The sequence below is a fragment of the Strix aluco genome, chromosome 1, assembly GCF_031877795.1.
Source record: "Strix aluco isolate bStrAlu1 chromosome 1, bStrAlu1.hap1, whole genome shotgun sequence".
Lineage (NCBI taxonomy): Eukaryota > Metazoa > Chordata > Aves > Strigiformes > Strigidae > Strix > Strix aluco.
In genome coordinates, this window is record NC_133931.1 from 164,154,895 (window position 1) to 164,176,288 (window position 21,394).

General features: G+C 42.8%; 1 protein-coding gene across 2 annotated transcripts in view; it reads left to right on the plus strand.

The window, feature by feature from the left end:
- Positions 1–21,394, plus strand: part of ITGA9 (integrin subunit alpha 9) — a 228,970-nt gene that overhangs the window by 30,280 nt on the left and 177,296 nt on the right. For both annotated transcript variants that reach the window (XM_074843942.1, XM_074843951.1), the window contains exons 8-14: positions 1,012–1,080; positions 4,325–4,462; positions 6,540–6,645; positions 8,104–8,198; positions 11,106–11,196; positions 11,736–11,781; positions 14,715–14,869. In XM_074843942.1, the coding sequence (XP_074700043.1) occupies positions 1,012–1,080; positions 4,325–4,462; positions 6,540–6,645; positions 8,104–8,198; positions 11,106–11,196; positions 11,736–11,781; positions 14,715–14,869 (700 nt within the window). The remainder of the gene's footprint in view (positions 1–1,011; positions 1,081–4,324; positions 4,463–6,539; positions 6,646–8,103; positions 8,199–11,105; positions 11,197–11,735; positions 11,782–14,714; positions 14,870–21,394) is intronic.

Here is a 21,394-nt window from a genome sequence, read left to right on the forward strand (position 1 = left end):
CTTGGAAGTAAGGGATCCTCTGTCCTGCAAACTGCCTGAGCACCTGCTAGGAGGGAGCCTCTCAAACGCTGGAGGAGTCTCCAAGGCTGACCGAGCCAGCCTTTTTGCCAAAGGGAGTCCCTTTCTACAAGCCATACATTTTAGGTCTTTAATTTTGACACAAGATCTGTTATTGAATTTGTATCAATACCTTTTTCCCCAAGAGTTTCTGGTTAAACAGTTTCTCCTGTGGAAAAGAGCAATGAGTGGACCGTGTTTGAATAGTTTTCTGATTTACAGATTGTTTCAGACAGAAGCAGTGTAGATGCCTTGGGTGGTCCGATTGGGATCTCTACTCTGACCTTTGCTAAAGCATTGTGAAGTTTGCAGTGCAGTACGTGCAGGCACGTGTCCTTGAGAAGGGAAGGCTGGATAAGAGTTTATTATGGGTTGTTAGGCGTTTGAATGGGCTGCCCAGAGAGGTGGTGGAGTCCCCATCCCTGGAGGTATTTAAGAGTAGGGTCGACTTAGCGCTGAGGGATATGGTGTAGTTGGGAACTGTTAATGTGGGGTTGATGGTTGGACTGGATGATCTTCAGGGTCTTTTCCAACCTAGACAATTCTGTGATTCTGTAAAGGGAAGGGGAGTGGGGTTATGCCTTCTCAGCCTTTTGCTCTGCTTGTTTCCAGGCAGTCTCCAGATGCCACTTGTTTGAGAGTTGCAAAGTTCCTTTACTAGATGCTTTTAAATATTGACATGTGCACATACACACATGTGAACCAAAAATGTAGGCGACAAGATACTATTCAAGCATTTCTCATGATAAGAGGCCTGTGATTCATCAGGAAAATGCGGAACTCTATGTTTGTCTTTTAAAAGAAGACTGAGCAATAAAGTGGTCATGAAATTGGATCTTGGTGATAGCCATGGCCATGATCATGATTTAGATATTATTTAGAAAGCACCAATGCTGTAACATTATGTACTTCATAGTTAGTATTGGTTAACTTTTTTCTTTTTTTGCTTTTCAGGTTTATATTTTCAGAACAGACAGACGATCAGGCTCTCTAATAAAGATTTTTCAGGCTTCAGGAAAAAAGGTGAGCTTTTATGTATGTGTGTTTTCTTTTGCAGGGTAGAGAAGGGGGAAATAGAGGGAGGATCATCTCAGAGCATCATTTACATTCCGCTGCTTCATGAGTTGTGAAGCAAATTCTGTCTCTCCTTATCCTCCCAGAAGAGCTAAAGCTATGGTACAGACTAGCTCTATACCCTTTCTTCTGTAGCAGTCATGACTGCAACATCTGCTCAATGTCCATGTGACTGAAATTAAAGATCGTGCTGAAAATTTTACTAGTGGTTCTCTTTAGCTTTATGCAACTGTAGCAGTGCCTTCTGAGACATGGGATGTGGGTCTCCAGGTGAGCCTAGATGCAGAGATTTCTTCTTAGTAGATGTTACTGGGAGATGTGGGTGGCCTGGAGCTTAGTTTAGTACACAAAGCCCCAGCCTGTTTTTCTGTGTCCTGCTGTGACAGAGGGGGTATTAGAGTTACGCTGTTTTGTGGAGGAGCAGCTTCATTGCCTCAGGATACGATGATTTCCCGCTTCCCACCATGAATCAGTCCTGCATTTTGCTCTGGGTCTGATGTCTTAGAACTGAACCATGCTCCTCCCCCCTCCACCCCCGCCTTGAAATTTAGTGAATACTAGTGAGATCCAGCTCCCCCTGTCCAGTGTTGTGTTTGAGTGGGGAAAAGTTTGTGTTCTTCACTGGAGGATTGCTGGAGATGTGTTGCAGGGGAAACAAAGTGGACAGTATGTCTAACTATAGGTAACAACAAAAAGATGTCTTATTTGGGAATAATGCAGTGAGGAACCAATGCTCCTTACCTGGGGTTGCCTGTGTTCTTCTGCAAGGAGAGGAAATGCAGAAGAAAAAGGTGACTTCTGGCTTTAGGAAGACTTGCCACCCTCAGAAGGATCTAAAGTGTTTGGCTATATCATCAAGTTGGGAGTGTTAGCATGTTTTGTTATTTTTTCCCGAAAAAACACAGTTGCAGTCTTTAAAAACACGCCTGGAATAGGGGAAAACTGCAAGGGTGTGTGGGTGGATGGTGTGACTTGTATTTTAGGGCCTCTCCAGGGGAGAGGCACTAACAGAAGTGCACTAGCAGGAGTGCACTAGCAGAAGTGCAGACATCTTGAAAGGAAAAGACCTCCCAGTTCATCCAGGGCATCTCCCGTGTTTGATTGCTTCCTGTTCATTTCTTTCCTTGTTGACTTTTAAATATCCCTAAGGATGTGCTCCTGGAGAACTACTCCTCAGCCTCATAAACAGAGCTATCGGGAAGTTTCCAGGTCTCAGCCAAAAACTTTAGTTTTTCAATTTAATTGTGTTATTCTTATATGTAACTTAACTAATGAAGTATTTGCATCCTTCAGGTACTTCTGGGCTGTCATCTCCTCCTTCCCCATTAACATCTGTCTTCTACAAATGCTCTAAAATCCAAATGAGAATTTTATTTTAAAGAGAAGGCTGTGCTAAATCCCCCTTTCTTTGTTTTGTGATTGAAATATAACCAGACATGCTCAGCAGTAAGCACTGCCTGGAAATGAGCTCTCACAAAATGCTGCGTCCTTCCCAGTGGTGTGAAAGTTCATTGCTCTGACATTCTTCTTAGACAGATGTTAAAAGCAGGCTAGTTTCTTCCTTCCCTTTTTTATTGCTGGAGGCTGAACTAAGAAATCAAATGCAGACAAGAAAAAAGAAAGTGCAGTGCCTTGTGACAAATATTAAGTGCACAATCTTCAGGTTCTCACAGCACTGTGAACTCACCCACGCTACAGACGTACCATGTGGCAGTTAAGTAAATAAGAGCCTTTCCCTGAAAACTGCCTGAATACATAGTGAAATGCTTTTCATAACTTTCGCTCCTTACCCATGAGAAATTTGTTTTAAAACCTTAGTGGATTAAAAAAAATAAACAAATAAAAAATCCACAAGGGAACTTAAGCTACAAAATAACTGGAATCAAATGATGTTTGAGGTCTGACCTTAAACCCACACAAACACAAAAATCTGAATTACAAACTGAAACTCTATCCTTAACTCACCCCACTATATATATTTAGCAACTTTTAAATCTTATGGACTGCAGAGAATAGAATTGCTGCTGCCCATCTCCTACCCTGCCCAGTAGCTCAGGCTCGTGCATCTAAATGTAAGAGGCATGGAAGGCTGTGGGTCAGAAATCCTCAATGAGGAATGCAAAAGCATGCAAGAAATGTGATTCATTCTTTTTAACCTAAATAATTATTTCTGTAGCCTCAATTTTTCCTACTATGTAAACAGCTCTCAATTTCAAATAAGAAATGGTATCTTTTAATTTTTCCTTTGGAAGTTGCTTTTAATTTTGAGCCTATGGTTTGTAGTTGGTCTCAAAGAGTAAGCCTTGTGGTACCTTAGCAGAAGCGGATGAAATAAGGGTGGAATAGCATTCTTGCTTTCGGTTTCCTTTTTGTGTTTAAATGGGTTTTGAAATTCATAATGTGAGTGCTGATTAGCATTTAATGTTAACTCTTATCAAAAATTATGTAATGAAATTAATATATTTCTTAAAGTTAAGCAATTGAGTTTTATCAAGCAGTATTAACTGGAGATTGAGAGTGGCTTAGGTTTTCTGTGTATCAACTGAAAAGCTTTTATTGAAAGTCTTTTTTCGGTGTCAACTCACCTGCCAGTAGACGAGAGGAAAGGCTATGATCAAAACCCACAACCAGGACTGCTCTTTGAAGGTGATTGATACAGATAGATACAAATAGAGCTGGGGAAGATAGTCCACAATCAAGAAGTAATTTTAGATGCCTCTTTTCATGGTTACCCTACCCCTTGCCTATTTTTCTTTTTTCTTTATTTTTTAAGGTATCCCCAGAAGATATGTGGTACCCAACCTCACGTCTCTTTAGGAAGTCTGGCACTGGGCGTGAATAATCACTAGCCAGGTCTTGGTTTGGGAAACTTATTTCACGCCTTTCTGGGTTTAAGCATTTGACAAGTGAAAGCTAGTCTAAAAAAGCTCTTTAAGTGCCTCACTTAAGCGTGTCCCGGGATATAAATTTTATTCTGTTGGTAAAACATCCAAGCTGATGCACTGTTACAGTAAAGTGTTTAATTCCTGCCAGAATTATCCCCTAAGCTCTCTCTGTAGGAGTGCTTGTGAGTGATAAAGCATCAAGTCGCCATTTGAAATTAAAAAAAAAAAAAAACAACAAACGCCTAAATGACTTCCTCCTGTGTGTGGGCAGATACTGAATGCTTTGTTGTGACTCGACTTGGTTACAGATGGGCTCTTACTTTGGCTCCTCCTTATGTGCAGTTGATCTGAACTCTGACGGGTTGTCAGACCTGCTGGTCGGAGCACCTATGTTTTCTGAGATCAGAGATGAGGGTCAAGTCACAGTCTATATCAACAGAGGAAACGTGAGTATGTACAGGAGGTGACTTGGTAAGGGACGAGGGTGTGGGTTTGGGCAGGGTAACACTAATGTCCTTCCAGCACTACATGGATGAAACTTGATGTCTCAAATAGTGGGGCTCTGGATGTCTCTAGCAGAGCATGAAGTCATGGAAAACTCATCTGGTATCATGGTTTCCCAGACACCAGCCCACATTCATCACAGAGCTGTGAATCTTTCGAGGAGGTCTGGGAAAGTTTCTGGTTTTATGTTGAAACTTGGTGGTATTTGTGGCTTTACATGAATTTAATGCCAAAACCAAATAAGAGTCAGCAGCTTTGACAGAGTTTTCTTTGTGTTTTGGGTGGTCACTAGGACCTACAAATTAGAACACAGATGGCTGGGGATTTAGGAGACCTTGTGAAGAGAAACCAGAGAATGAATTCTTGTTGTCTTTACGTTATGTCCCATATATAGACTTCAGGGGAAGTTCTTATCAGCTGGTACTGTTGGATTTCACATGACCCAGCAACAGTCTTGGAAAAGTCTGAACTTTGTTGCATCAGCAAAAGAAGATCATTTTTATGTAGTATTTATAGGAAAACAATGGCTGTTTAGGTATTATTAAATATTTAATATTCAAGTCCCAAACCTGCTGTCTCTAAGGAGGAGTTGTTATGGACTAAAATGAAATTGGTTTGCTTCATCAGTATTTTGTGAACTTTAATGTATAGAGTTTGTTTGTGCTAGGCTTAACATTCACTACAAGTCCTATAGGCAGCATTTGGGAGACTTCAGAATTGCTTTTGGTGTAATTTTGTTTTCTATTATCACTCCTTTAAATGAGCCTTACTTTTTCAATTTGATCCACAGGCTGTCCCACTTCTTATATTGCAGTGTTGCTGCTGGGTCCTCAGGATAGGGCCCAGAATGCCAAGCAGATAATAGCCAACATTTCCTGCTCACAGTGAGAGCATGCATGAGTTAGTTTTTATGTTTTATAAAACAATCAGGAAACTAGTAGGAGTTTCTTACACTCCTGCAGCAATAATTACTTGCAGGAACAATGACTTGCAGGATTGTGGGGTTTATTTTGGGGTTTAGACATTTTAAACTCTGTTTCATTCTGCAAGCACCATTGCTTAAGAGGTGGTTGCAGCGGATCAGAGAAAACTGCATTATAACACAAGCATGCATAGTGATGCTACATTTAGTAGGATTGTGTTTTGCCCTTTCTTGTGAGGACTGCAGAGAAATGAGTCGCACATACAGGCCTGCCTGTCTCCTCTCTGTTGTGTTTCAATTTCATTATGTGGGATTTTCTTGAAGTCAGCAACATCCCACAGCCAAGAAAAAGATTTTATTACATGTTCCAGAGGGCAGTTTACTCTCATTCACAAAGGAAGCAAAACCAAAACAAAACAACCCTTGAGGTGGGTACAGAGTTGGATTGCGTAACTAAATTTTGTTTTCTTGTGGAAATGTTCCTTTCCCCTTGAGGGAAGACTGCAAGAAGCTAAAGCTTATGTATCTGACCAGAAAGTGGGTGGGCAAGAAATACCAGATCCATATAAGGCTTCTCATGGCATAGGAGTACAAAGCTACTTTATTCTGAACTTTCCTCTGTCTCTTTATTGCATTAAGTCCCTTTCCTTATTCTTCATTTCAGGAGGCTTTTTGGGGACTTTGCCTTAATCCTTCTATCCAATACTTAAAAAGTTTTCAAATCCAATTTCCCAAATGTTCTTTGCTTAGGGGAAAATTCTCCTTAACTCGCTGGGGTTTAGCTGAATAGGCTTGGGCTGAGGATTTCACTCCTCGGATGTAATCTGTCAGCAGAACAAGCTCTGGGCGTTTGGAAACCTTCATGAGGTCACCAAGCCCTGTGAGTGCGTTAGTTACATCACTGAGTTATCATTTAGTTAATTTAGCATTTGAGTTATATAACTCATGCACTTCTTTTTTTCCCCCTCTTAAAACTAAAAGACTCCAGCCTTGTCCCAGGTGCTTCCTGCAGCACACGGGCAGCTCCTGCGGGCAGGGCTCACCTCATCCAGGCTTCTCACCACTTCCCTGACCCTGTTTTACTTCGTACTTGCTAGGGAGTGCTGGAAGAGCAGCTCGTCCTGGACGGTGACAGCGCCTACAACGCGCACTTTGGGGAGAGCATGGCTGATCTTGGCGACATTGATGACGATGGCTTCCCAGGTCGGTGTGATTTCCTCCTGGGCCATTTCTCTGGAAATGCGAGCGGGGCTGGTGGCACGGTCGGTCTCTCTGCATGGCTGGGTGCTGTGTGGCATCCATTCCTCCTCAGGACCCAACCAGCACCTGGGCTCACGCTAAGGATAAATGTGCTGGGGTAGGATTTGTCTGCTAAAGCCTTTTGTAGCTGATTGTCCTTGATGTGGGTTTAGTCCATGTCCGTGCAGCTCGCACCCCACTCTCATTAACATTGCTTTGCTTTCCTTGCTGTTGCATATTCTTCTTCCTTGTACAGTTTATAAAAGGCTTTAGATACCCATGCCCTGAACAAAACAGGAACCTACGTCTGACTTTTTTCTTCTTCCCCATTTCCTTATGTCTTCAAGCCTTTCCAGTTTTGTTGACATAATCACGTTTCTTATCATGAAGTGTAATTAAGAAGTAGCTTCTCACTCCTGATAGCATGTACTCTGTTAATTTATCTCCTTTGCTTTATTCTACCCCTGCTCCTTTCGCAGGCCACTTGGTGTGAGGCCCCATGCTGTGATAGCAATAGGTGAGAGCAAAGTGTTGATGCTGGCACCTTTTCTGCCCTGATTTCTGGCAGTGCAGATCAAGGACTTCCAAACAAAGGCCGGTGTGTGTGCCTGAATTTATTTCTTCCAGGCCACTCAGGGCGCACTATCCCATTAAGCTAACCCAACCTCATTGCAGGTTGCCCTCACAGATGGCATGCTCTTCATTTGCACTTGGACATGCGTTTGTGTGTTCTTGATGCTGCTTTTGTGGGTCAGTTGTGGTGTTGGAGAGACTGCAGAGTGAGTTGGATCAGTCCGTGGGTATGAAGCCGTCGGGAGGAGTTTAATTTTAGGACCTGTGTAGTCACTAGATCGAACTAGGAGAGAAAAATGGGAGGTGGCATCACTCTTTCTGTAGGAGTTTGCAGTTAAATGGGATCAAATATAATTTGAAAGTGCACCCTCAGCAGCCTTTTTTTCTTCCTGTCTATCCATTTAATATACCCAGCCTCAATTTGGAGCCTTGGATTTTCAAGCAAACTTAACGTAATGCTACAATACATGTTTTGCTGATGATGTCTTGGTTCACAAAGGATATTCCCCGGGTTGGAGATTTTGATGTGAGAGGATTCTAAATTAACTTTTTGAGCATAGTTGCTGGTTAATAAACACACATTTTCATAACAAGCACATGTTTTGAATTAGGCGCAACATAGCCACATGCATGTACAAATTCATATACATTTGTGTATTTTTTAAAGTTTATCTTAACATGAGCTCTTCATTAAATCAAACAAGTTCCTTCTAGCCAGATTCCCATGAGCTGCTGATCATCTTCGTCATGGGGAACTATTTTCTTATGGATAGCTGGCTTCTAAAACTGAGAAAAAGTTGGATTAATGGGATGGATTGTGAAATGTTTATAATCTGTACCATTTTACAGATGTTGCCATTGGAGCGCCTAAGGAGGATAACTACATAGGAGCAGTGTACATTTACCATGGGGATGCCAATGGTATTGTACCACAGTACTCAATGGTATGTGACACCGTTGTTTACGATACCTGCCTGAAGTCACTTTCCCAGGGCCTGTAGATATAAACCATACTTAGGGGTCCCATTATAGGTAGCCTCGTCGTAGCTCTACATCCTTTTCTCAGTCCTGGTTTGAAGATTGCTTCTCCCAAAGTTTGTCCGGATCTATGCTGTAGGGTAAAATTATGTTAGTTAGGAGATATTTTTCACTGTCTTTTGTTACAGTTATCAGCTGTAGCTTCCTTCTTGAGGCAAACGATGTCTTGGTATTTGCATGTCAGTTCTTAGAGATAGTACTGCTGCAGAGGAGAAATGAAAACCCTGGAGTTGCACTTTCTTCCTGCAGAAGCAGGCTTAGTGACAAGGAAGAGGTACTGAGTTTTCTTTTGTGCCCTGCAGAAGCCTCTTTACCCATCTTGTTGGCCCTTTTCTTGCAATGTGACATTATATCACAAGGCCGTTCTTGGGTGCTATTCCCCTGACCATTATTGTGAAGTAAAATCTCAGCTGGTATATGCTACAGCATCTTGTGCAGATAGGACACAGTGCAATTTAGTTACTGTAGCCAGGCAGTAGAGAAGATAAATTTCTGCTCATGCTGTCCAACATGTGTCCCCTAGTCTCTGTCTAGCACATTTCTTTTTTCAGAGAGCCTGAATCTTCCCTCCCTCTGTGTGTTTGAAGTTCTGGTTGTTTTGTTTTGTTGCTGGGTGGGATCCTCACAGTAAATCAGTTTAAGCAGAATTAAAGAGCTTCGTGGTTGTATTGGAGACTCTTCTGACAGACCATAGAAGTTTAGTCCTTCCTTTTACCATGTATATGCCATGTGCTGCTTTTTAGAAAAAAGGAAGTTAAATGTCTCTTTATGGATACTTCTAAAATGCACTAATGTGTGGCATGTGGAGGATTCTGCCCATTTCTTGCTGAGACCCACTGGTTGGGAGGTTCTTCTCTGTCTGTTGAAAAGGCTAGAGCTTTCCAGCTCTTGCTGAAAAGGATCAGGGGTTTTTTTTTTGGTCGTTCATGAGAAAATTTTCCACTTTTGAAGGAGGCCAGATCAGCAGGGTGGGAAATGAAACATCCTGCTTTACGATCTCTCCTTTCCCACTGGAGCAAGGCCAGCAGACATGGCGCATGCCTCTCCGCTTGGTCAGTGGGACAAAGCCCAGCTCAAGAGGGTGGCAGGGTACCGTGATCACTGACTCTCAATACTGTTCCTGTCATTGTCTGGTGTCCTGAGGCAGCCAAGGGGGCACCACTTATGGGCAGTGTCTCTGTGCTGTTTCCCAGTGCCTGCTGCAGGGCACCAGACACACCACGGGTTCATCTCCTATGTTCAACCAAAAAAAGCAGTGTAACAACTTCAGCTCTTTACCTACCTGCCCTGGATTTGAACCCAGAGGTGAAAGACTTTTTGTATCTTATTACTATACCCCTGAGCCATCTTAACACCCTGGATTTCCTTTTTTCAATAAACTGAGAGAGGTGGAGGGGGGGCCTGCAGGGTATATGTTTTCACCCTTTTCATTTCGTTAGCTCCCCCCCTCCCTCTTTTCTTCATTTAAATTGCTGATCAATGTTGTTCCCTCATGTCCCTTCAGCAGCTTTAGTGGTGGCCATGAGCAGAAGCAGCTTAATTGGCTTTGTGGCCTGCTGTTTTCATTCATGGCACTTAAAAGCAGAGCAGCATTATACCTCTTGCCTCTGGGCTGTAATAGCCTGCAGATGTCCACTGGGATGTTTGCAGGAGGGATTTACCACCCTAACCGGGACCCCCCAAAAATGTGATGCATATGTAATGTGGGGAGGAAGTTACTTCCAGTTGCCTTAATCTTATCTGCCCACGAGTAGGAAAAGGAGATCTGTATGCAGCGGAGCACTGTTATCCCGTTAAACTGGCTGTCAGGACTGCAGGATATCTTTCTTCCCCTCAACTTGTCTTTTTTTCCATGAATTTCCTGTCTGACCTTTTGTCCAATATTATGTCCTTTTATGGGAGGGCCAGGAAGAGCTTGTTGTATGTCACAACCTGTGAAGCACCGCCAACAGCCTCAAAATGACTTTGTGGGATAGGTTTTGTGTGTCTGTAACTTCTGCAGTTAGATGTTGGTTTGAGTTCAGGTCTTGCATTGGTGGCCCAGCATAATGAATGAGAGCTGGGAGACATCTGATTGCCTTCTTAGAAAAAAGGGAGTTTTGATATATTAATTTACTTCAGACAAAGGCATTTACAATTCAAAACGTTTAGAGAAAGCTTTTGTGTTACTAATTAAAAAAGAAAAAACTATGTTAGAAGCTAATTAATCTTTGCATTGGGGAGGCAGAAATGAGATACAGCTTCCAAACTGACACAAAATACTGCATAATAGCTGATGGAAACCAGAATTTCCGAGTGGGATGAAAATTAATCATTTTGACTTTGAGTATGCTGGCAAACTTTGTGAAAAGAAATGGTTGTCCAGGATTTTCTGTTTCAATTGATCATTAATTTTGTTAAGATGCCGCTTAAAACTTTTGTGTACAGAAATGAAGGTAATGCAAAAAAAAAAAAAAAATTCTCTAGGGTGCAGTTAAATTTCCTCCCTCCGCCCCAAGAAATCTGTTTGATGTGTTCTTTATTTTGCTTGGGTCTGCATGAGGGTTGTAATGCAGGTGTGTTTTTTAATCCAAGTCAACACTGGCCTCTTCCTAGCCCAGAGCAGAAGGGCTTCCTGCAGTCAGCAGCCTTCCTGCTCAGGGCCGCGTGGGTGAAGTGCAAGCCTGCAGATGTGTGGCACTTCCAGCCCCTAGAAAAGAGCCCCGGTGACTGTGAAAATCAGACTTGAAGGGTTTTTTGGGTTTGTTGTTTTTTGGTTTTTTAGAGGATTCTTTGTGTTACTGACTGATTTCCCTTTGTGTTTTCTGCTGCAGAAGCTGTCGGGGCAAACAGTAAACCCGATGCTGCGGATGTTCGGCCAGTCCCTATCAGGGGGAGTCGATATGGATGGCAATGGTTACCCAGGTATGTCCGCTACTTGGCACTGAGAGCACCGGGGAAACGCAGCAGCAGGCTCAGAAAACAGCGGAGCTGGTAATTTCCAGGTTCCTGCCATCACAGGAGGCTGATGAAGCTGAGCGGTTTCTTCCCTTTCCCCTCTGTTATTTGAAGCTCCTGATAAGAATCTGAGCCGATTGCTTAATTCGGGTGTTTCGGCAGTTGTGACGAAGGCTTGAGATATTAAAGCAGAGGATTTCAGTATCTGGCCAAGGTTGTAAGTTTCTTGGAAGCTGCTCAGTCATGATGACAGTCTAAAAAAAAAAAAAAAAATAATATAATAGTAATAATAAAAATCAAACAATGAAGTAGAAGTAAAGTAACATCACAGACTTAATCCTCCAGTTACAATACTTATGACATAATGATATTTGAAGGGACCAACTGGCTGATTTAAGTCAGAAGAATGCTTTTTTTAGATATATGCTCTGTAATTTAACAACTGACTTGAGAGAACTGAAGTCTGTGCCTCCTTTGTAACTGTCTCAATGTTACAAAAATTTCAGATATGACTGTTGGAGCCTTCTTGTCAGACAATGTGGTACTTCTGAGGTGAGATGAATGTCTTTTTCATCCGCTGTTTTCTTTTTGTCTGTTTTCTGTTTATATCCTGTGTGGTCTAAGTCCTCCACCACTCCAATTTTCTCCCTAGTTTATTGTGGTCAGAAGAAGCAAGCTGGATTACTTTTTAAGCAGAACCTTAGACATGAATGGTGTCAAAGAATGCACTATCTAATTTAAGCAGCATAGCGAGGGATGACAATAAGTAGGACTCCTAAGGCTATGAAGAAAACAGAAGGAAATGTGTTGCATCTCAGGGCCTCTTTAGAAAGGTTGCTTTTCTATTATTCTTACATTTGCATAAAATAAATAAATTATGATTTGAGGGAATGCAGTTGAGCAAAAAGCCAGCTGTGTACGGTTGCCAGGATCTAATTTTGCAAGTTATAATGGGACGCAGAATGAAATAGGAGTCTTCAGGGAAATGAAATAAGGAGACATTTTCAATGCACGCAGGATTTGGGCTGCTGTTTCAAGTGTAGTTAAGAGTTAAGTGCAATTGCTTGTTTCATCTGATGGAGAGAGGTGTGACAGCTTGGTTCACCAAATTATGCAGGTGGAGAGTTAGAGGAGGAGTGGGGCTTTAGATGCACAGACCTGGGGAAGAGAACGGGAAGCTTGAATTTTGCCAGTAGCTCCGTTGTTACACTTGTTAATATTTAATAGAAAACTCCTGTCAATACCTAGATGTCATTAGAAGTAGAAGTCACTAGAGACTCCTGCATCTTAATGGAAGATGCAGGGATGTGGTGAGACTGGCAAGACAAATGCTGGAGCTGCAGAACGGAGATGCCAGCCTGCTTCCTGTTCAAGGCAGGAAAAACCTGGCTCTGTTTCCATTTGAATCAGTTAAACAAAACCAAAAAGAAAAAGGAGAGGGGAAAGAAATGCTCCTGATGATTAGCGTGGCAGGTGGTCAATCCTTCTGAAGAGTTTTCTGTTCCTTCAACATGCACGCAGAGGAAGCTGATTGCTTCTGTGAAAAGGTGTGCTGGGCCCCAGATGGGATCTTGCAGCCCCACATCTTCGAAACTGCTAGAAAGAAAACTGCATTTTTCTGCTGCGTTGTTACTTGCAGTGGGGGGAAGGCAATCTGGAAGGCTTGCTGTGATGTTTAAAAGAACATGCATCGCAACAGCGTGGTGACCTCTGTCCACACGTTCAGTCATGCTTGTGTGTTTCGGAGGAAATTAGCACATTACCAACTGACTTTGTGGGCAGCCCAATTCATTGCTGCTCCTGCCAATTTACAGCGTGTCCCTCTTGCTGTTTAGATTCAGATTATGATAAAGAAATCAGCTCTTTCTTTTTTTCCCCCTCACCCCTCCAGAAGCCTTTGTGAAGTCCTTTGGCCAAAACCAACAAATGTTTTGCCAAGTGATATTAAAGGCTTTGGTGGAAGCCGCAGTGACTTGGGGCGGATCTTGTTGTTGTATTGCTCGCGTGTGTGTATGGCCATTTGACAGATGCATTGTTTTTTTTTCCCAGTGAATAACCAAGTGAGCTAATGTTAAGGAAAAATCACACAGTGCATCATGGCTGGAGAATTTTAATTTTTTCTAGGAGAAATATTTTTCTAGATCAGTTATAGCATTTATACTTTTATGTTTCCCCAAGCATTTGGAAAGAGTTTTTTTCAAAGGTGTGAAATGATCCTAGGAAGCTCACTCTTTTTCATCCTTTCTGCCCCCCCCCCCCCCCCCATTATATTTATTTCTAGGTTTATCATTTATCTTCCTCCTCCATCTCAGAATGCAAACTTGAACTGTTATTTCAGGCTGTGGTAAAGAGTCTGAGCAGCTGTTTCAGAGATTGATGTGTCTTGTTCCAGTTGATATGAATTAGGTGTAACCACAATCCCCACTCCCTTCTCCCCCCTTTCTCCTGCCTCTAAATTAAGTGACTTCTGGAGTGAGAGTCCTGAAGTAGTTTACTTGCATGGTCTAGCCTTGCACAGGTGCTGGGACTACCTTAGAAGTGATTCTGCTGGTTGCTGCACGTATTTTTTACTACTGGGGTTGGTTTTGGAAGAACATGTTCATGTTGAACATGTACAGAATTGAAACCACAAAGAATAACACTCGGTGAATTTTTAGGCTGAAGTCCTGCACTGGGAATGGCTCAGGAGAGGCTGGGTTTCTGGGCTGCTTTTCCCAACCAAGCTGGCAGGGCTTCTGTGTTGTGTGAGAGAGGAGACCCACCTGGGCCCCAAATGGCACTCAGCTTGCTCTGCAATTCTGGCCGAGGTCTTCTTCAACCAACAGTAGTCGTAGCAATAACCCAGTGCTGGAGTTGCAAGGGTAGAAAGCTTACAGTGCAGTGATACAGAGTTCAGCAGCCACTTACCACTCGCTGGGAGGGAATTAGCCAAACATTTCCTCCTCCAGAAAACGTGAATGTGGTATCTGTTGCCCCTCTTATACTGTCAGAAAAATTATGGGTGAATCCATCTCCTACCCCTGTGCTCCCTCCTTGACTTTCAGGTCACAGATTTGACTGTAGACCATCCTCTGGAAACCTAAGGTCTCTGCCTACCTGTTCCTGACCAACCAGGCTGCTTAGCAAACAGTCTCACTTGCATCAGCTTGTTGTTCTTTGTTGCCGTTGTGCTAATTTTGTTATCCTCTTCAGTCATCAGGAAGGCTTTATGCAACTTTTGCTGGAGATGATTTTTATTATGTATTATCAGTTTCCCCAGCTGCCTGCTGCAGCCTGTATCTGAGAAGTGAACTTCAAGCTGACGTTATGGTTTTCATTCAGTCATTGGTAGTCCTTGCCAGCTGGGTCAAGTGCTAATATATCTTACAGTTCAAATACACTCTCTTATTCTTCATGTCTGCTTAAAATTGTGCAATTTACCAAATTTACTCTTTTGTCCTTTGAGAATTTCCCTCACTCAGTTCCACTTCTCTGTTGATCTCCAGATCCAGGCCTGTCATTACCATGGACATCTCCATTTTCCTGCCCTCCTCCATCAATATCACAGCTCCTCAGTGCCACGATGGCTTGCAGCCGGTGAACTGCCTCAATGTCACAGCATGCTTTCGCTTCAGGGGCAGGCGTGTTCCTGGAGAAATAGGTAAGGGACCTGTGCCAGCGCTGGGCAGGGGCACGCTAGCAGGTCAGCCTGGGGTCGAGGGCTCCATTTGGAGTCAGTAACAGAGCTTCTCTGTGAAATAAGTTGTTTCAAGGTGAGCTGGGCTATACAGTTTCAGAAAGTTGAAGGCTCCCTGAGAAGCTTCTTGGGCATGTTTTACCTTCTGATGAGGCTGATGTAATACTGGCACAGTTTCCTCCCCACTGAAAGGAGGGAAATGTGTCCTTGGGCTTACTGCAGGGACAAAGAACACAGAAGCAATCGATGCTTTGTAAGTTCATATTCCCTGTTTACCTCTTGAGAACACGTTTCTGTATCCATATCCTCTATCGGTGTTATCAGAAAGCAGGTGTGATTTACTCCAGCTTAAGTTTTTGGAAGTTTACAATGAGCTTTTGAAACAGAGGACTAGAAATCTGAATTCCTACCAGACATGAGCAAATCCTTTTCTGTGCATCAGTCTGCCTATCTGTAAAATGATTATAAATAGACCTGTATTTTACTGATGGCAAGACTATCTTCCAGGTTAGTTAGTCTCTGTAAAACACATGGAGTTTCTCGGGTGAATGGAATTGACTAAGGTGTGTAATTGTGGAAGCCTTTACATCTTGGCTGCACTGAAATATTACGCCTTTTACATCCCAGTGCTTACAAGTCTTAGATATTGTGTGAAGTGCCATGGGATAGATATGACGTTTCTAAATATTGTAAGGTCTGGGTTTATTTAGTTCAGCCACGATGTTTTACCTTTGCCATACTTTAGGAATAGCAGAGGACTTCCAGTGTGCTGCTCAGGGAAGATACCCCAGCCTCACAGCGTGCTGCGTCTCTGCAGTGGGTCTGGTGAGGAGCTGGGGGAAGCGGTGCCTTCTGCTCTGTGCCCTAGCCTTTCTCAGTTGCTAATCAAGAAGGGTGGGAGTTGCATCTGTGCATCCCAGTATGCAGAGCCTGCCACAGTATTTGGATTTTAAATGAGTCAGAGAAGTAAAAGGCTTCTTGCTACTTCTCCTGCCAGTCACATGGAATGAGAACTACAAGCTGCTTGTTGAAGTTGCTCTCTGCAGCTTGTCACTTTGTCACCTAAACAGCTCAAAAAAGTAGGATTACTAAATTTAAGATTCCTCTGGATTCTAACATATTGGTGCAACTGAGACTTCAGTTTCTATTTTTACACTTTTTCCTTCCCTGTAAATGATGACTCTCAGCAGACAAATACATGCTTAGCTAAAGTATTTTTTGTACTGTCTGCTACTCTATCAGTTAAGAAAATGCTCTCTCTGAATGCTCCAGGGGTGTTAATTCCTTTCTGAAAAATCACTGAATAGATTTTCTGAATATCTAGGTTTTCTTATGTTCCTGGGGGTGCTGTTTAAAATGTTTCTTTTGCTTTGATTTCATACCTCTAGACCCGTGGCTAAATGAGCTGCCTTTTTTCCCAATCTAAATATCTGTTCCCCTTCTTTGCAAAAGACATGTCTTCCTGTTCATCGTGTATTGCAAGAGCCAGTTGAATTCCCCTGTGTTGTCATACGAACTGTACTCCTGATGATTTATTGTGGTGAAAGCATATGTGCATCTTCTTTGGCGAGTAACATCCATCTCATTACAAGGAATTTTTTTACTATTAAGTAGATGATTATAAAACTTCCAACCATTGTCCTTTTATACAATGCTTCTAGCAAAGTGATTTGTCTTAAAATCACTGCAGCCAGAACTATCTGACTGTATAAAACCCCTTGGGGATATGATTTGGATAAAATAGCTCAAATAAGCTTTCAGTTTGTAATCTAACAGTTGGGCCATTTTAATTATGTTGCAGTTGAAGAGTATCAACTAAAAAAAGGGTGGAACAATTCGTGGAAATATTGCAACGGTTCCTCTCCTGCATGGTTAAATGTGGGGAAAAAAATAGAATAGCCCTGTAAGTACGTCGTTGTCCAGGTTGGACTCTGAAAGGCATATGGAGGTGTTAAAATGCCATGTCAAAGTTTTGTGGCTAAAAGTGTTGGGATCGTCTCATCTTTGGTGGTGGTCTGTTAAGTCAGGCAGCCAGAACACAGCGCTCACCAGAAATGCTGCTCCCCTCAGGCTTGTCACTGTGGACGCTCAAGGCTGCTGCTTACTGGTGAAAAACTGGGTGTTGCTCTTGCTTTTGAGCAGCTGAAGTTGGTCACCTGCTACACAATGTTTAGAAAGTCAAGCTGAACGTGCAGGCAGCATTCTTCTGTGGCAAATGTATGTCTTCAGTGTTGATTTGAAAGTGTGGTTATTTTGTGAACTGGAATGTGAAGGAAAATTGTCTTCATCTCACACTTGCATAGAAACCGTCCCGACCCTCCTCTTTTTTTTTTTTTTTTTGTCTTCTAGTGGTAGTTGCAATACTACTGGCCATGTAACAGCTATCTGAGGATCTGTGTTTATTGATAACTGCCAATGACAGTATAATTCCCATCCATTTTGTGGATACTGTTTGCAGACTACAGTCTTCAGAAGTATGAATTTATTGCTGAAATGTTTTTGTCTGAAAAAACTGCAGTGCCCAAGTGAAGCATGTGCTCTGCGCCGTGTGCCAGCCATTGTCTGACCCTTCGCTCTGCCGCAGCGCCGAGCGTCTGGTCGCACGCCCACCGACAGAGACAGCCTCTGCTGCGTCTTGGATGTGTGAGAAATACGGCATTTTAAGTTTTCACTCTTTCACCTCGGAATCTCACTCAGGCTGTTCCTCCCTCACTTGAAGGGCCATTGCTTTGTCTTCCCTGGGGTCTGTATCTGCAGGAAAGGCAAGGATGAGAGAAAGGCCCTTCCCAGCCTGGAGAAGCAGGCTTCAGCCTGTTCAGACCATGTGCCTCTGGGTGGCCAGGACAAGAAAACAGGCTGCTGGCATCTGTGTGCATCAGGCGCTGCTTCTGCATTCATCCCTGCAGGAGAGTGGAAGTAAACTTGTGCCTACAGTCTGGATAATTTCCTCTACAATAATCATAGTACCAGCGTGAGAATTAGGTGAATTTTAGTGGCTATGAAAATGAAGGGTTTGGGGCATTTGACTAGAGTTAGGCAGATGCATTAGAAACTGCTTCAGAGTTTCTCCTGTACTCTTCACTTCAGATGTGCATCACTTGTGTGTTGATCCATTTCCAGTGTAGTCCTCATGTCCCAAATACTGGTGTGAGATTTGGTGTGGGATAACAGGTTCTTTGATAATTTCACTCTGAATGTGTTTCTAGGACTGAAGAAACATGCCTGATCCAAAACCTGACGGAAGTAGACACTCCTCTTCATACCTGTATCCTGCTGTAGTTTGGTGCAGGAGTATTGTTTCTGTCTGTCTCTCCTTTTTCCAGTCTGTGTGGATGCAGGCTGGAGTCAGTGCTACCCTCTGAATGCCTCAGAAGCAGGGATGCTGTAGGGACGTGGTGTTGTTCAGTGTATGGAGCAGCGAGGATGGCTCCCTACTTAGAAGCTAGGGACAAAATTGTGAGACAGGATTTGAAGTGAGAGGAAGAGGAAAGCTTTTTGGAAGAGGATGGCGGGAATATCCCATGTATGTTGTCATTTGCTAGGGCAAATTTTTTTAATACTTTTGTTACTTAAAAATTTTCTCTGCAAACAAAGTTCATGAATCATTTTCTCCTTGTAATTACTGGTAGAGATGATGAAGAAACACATTCCTCTTCCAATGGCTTTTTGTTATTAGTATGTTCTTTATTTTCTCCATGTGGTGCCTCCCCTACCCCGCTGTGAATCAGTACTATAGCTAGTAGTTTAACAAGCACTTACGGATGTGCTTATTCCTGCTGAGCTTTTTGTGTGCTGTAGCATCATCTGAGTGGGTGACAAAGGGATTTGCTGGGTAGCTTGGGGTGTGTAACCCCTCCAATTAGCACAGCCAGCTGTGGTTCCCATTTTAGCTTACGGGATACCACTGCCCGCTTTCAATCCCTCCTCACTCTTCTCTGCTTCACAGCTGCCTTCAGCCCTGTGAGGGGGTAACTCTTGCATCATGAGTACATATGTGCCACTTAGGATGAAAATCCATTATAAAATGCCTGCTACCTTTTACTTGGTGCATCTGTTACTGGCTGGAGTTACTTGCCTGGTCTGCTGGCTGATGGTCCTCTTGCAAGTATGACCAAAACTTCTCAGAGGGAGCTTATCAAAGCTTTTAAGCATTTAACTTTAGTTATGGAAACGGAATAGTCATTAGAAGAATCAAGCCTTTCATCTGAGCTTATCAAAGCCATACCAGAGTTTTATCTGGATTGTGTGAAGCTGGGTGGGCAGATCCCCAGAGAGACATTTCTAACCAGACGTGCTTAAAGCTGCTGGACAAATAATTGAAGGCATTACCTGGAAGAGTTAATTTGCTAGCGAAAACTTTCTTCCTGATCTCCTACTGGAGTGAGCAGGAGGAATTTACACCACCAGCAGTGCTAAGTTTGGCCAGTTATCTCCCCACTCTGGTTGCTTTTTGGAAGCAGTGAAGCTGGGGAGGGGAAAAAAAAAAACCTTACTCATGATATTTCAGTTTTTCCACTGATGTGACATCATTGGATATAACATAGAAACAAGTTGTCAAAATAAAGGGGAGGCAGGGGGGAGGACGGGAACTGTGCTGCTTGATTGAAAACATCCACTGCCGTTTCAGAGAGACGGTAGCTGGGATCGCTTTGCTTGGAGGCCTGGGACAGGGCTCGCGTTGGGATGCGTCTCCACGCCTGCAGTGAGGAATTGTTCAGTGTCAGGACCGTGTCGTGCTTCCTTCGGGGAGCCTCTGAGCCTCCCCAGGAGCCCCTGCAAGCTCTGCAGCCCTGCCTTCCTTTGGTGATCCTCCTTTGAAGAGGGCTGTGGCTCCCCGTGAGGCTTTTTGCCTCTGCCTACGCAGGGCCTGGGTTTGCTAATGGCTTTTCTTGTCTTTATTCTTGCGATGCCGGTGCAGATCTCAGCATGCGTTTGTGCGTGCGAGGTCTTGGAAGCGGAAGGGAGACAACTGGGGATGGGTGTGGGATGTACACACTTTGAAAAAATAAAAACATGTTCAGAAAGAGACTCCTGGGATTTTAAAAAGGCTAAACCCTGTATTTCTGTTTAGGTGGTGTTCCTTAGCGGGACTGAGCAAACACCACTCCAGTGAAGAGTTTTTGGTGCTGCACTTACCAGAGTTTGAAGCACTTTCAAGGCATTATCCTTCTAAGCAAGTTATTCTGCCAAAAGCAAGCAAAAAAAATTCAGGTGGAGCCCTGTGATGGTAGTTAGTCTGGTCCCTCAGCTGTGGCTTTTCTTACTGCCTAGGGTATGTCTCTGGTTGCTTTGAGTGAACTTGTGAGTGAGCTTTTCATCAGAATGCAACACAGCGCACATGGAAGCGAGGTCGGTTTGAGTTATGTGAATTACAAATGTTCACAAAGACTTTTGCACCAAGTTTTACAATATCATTAAATAAATTCTTCAAAGTAGTGGAATTTTGGTGGAGAAAGGATTGGAGTGATAGCATTGGCAGCAGTGTTAATTTAAAGAGATTAGGATTTTCATTGATTAAAAAAAAAAAAAACCACCACTACAAAACCAAATAAAACCACACCAAAACTCAGCAAAGGCCCCTTGCTGAAATTTGGTATAGAAGACCTCAGTCCAGGAATGTGTTGCATTTACATTGATTATTTATAAAATTCTGGCTTTAAAAATAGTTTACATTTATAGGGAGCATATTATCTGACATCAATCATTTCGTACTGAAAACATAAATAAAAGTCTATAAAAAGTCTATAAAAATACTAATTTGGCAAGCACTCTAGATATGTAAGTAATCAACACAAGAGCTGGTGCTGGCTGTTGTTTACAAAGATTATCAAGTAATTAAGCCATTTATAGTGAGCCAATTTCATGGTAGTCCTGTTATTGCCTTGATAACAGCTGAAATCAATACAGGCAGTGGTCTGTGGTGAGTGAAAGGACCTCACAGCTTGTGTTACCCTTGTCTGTAGAAAGCAGCAGAACAAGGATTTGTGCTTCTGTGCAGTTTTATTACTCCTGTTCTTGCATTTACCGAAAGGAAAGGGAGAGTCAGCTTGGCTTGTTCAATCACTGTGCAACTACTTCAGGTAACAAATAAGTTTTCTTTTGGACACAGATACATCCAGTCACGAACCAACAGATTTTGTTAAACTACCTATTCTGTAAAACAGCAGGAAACAGGATTCAGAGATACAGCTCATGAGTCCCTGGGTTTGTCTTTTATAAACTGCCAGGGATGTCTAACATCTAAAAGGGGAGGATACTGAGTGCAAGGCAGCGACCTCTAGTTAAGGCCTAAATGCTAGGATGACTGCAAAAAACACAAGTGATTGTTAGGAAGTGCCACATCCTGGTTGACATTTGCATGGTTTGTGCTGTTCTAGAAGAAAAACAAAGTTTGACGCTGCTGCTGTTGTCGTGTTGTGTTTGTGCTTTTTCTGTTAGCAACATAGTTTAAACATCTCTTGTTTCTTTTTTCTTAAGCGTGCATGTCTA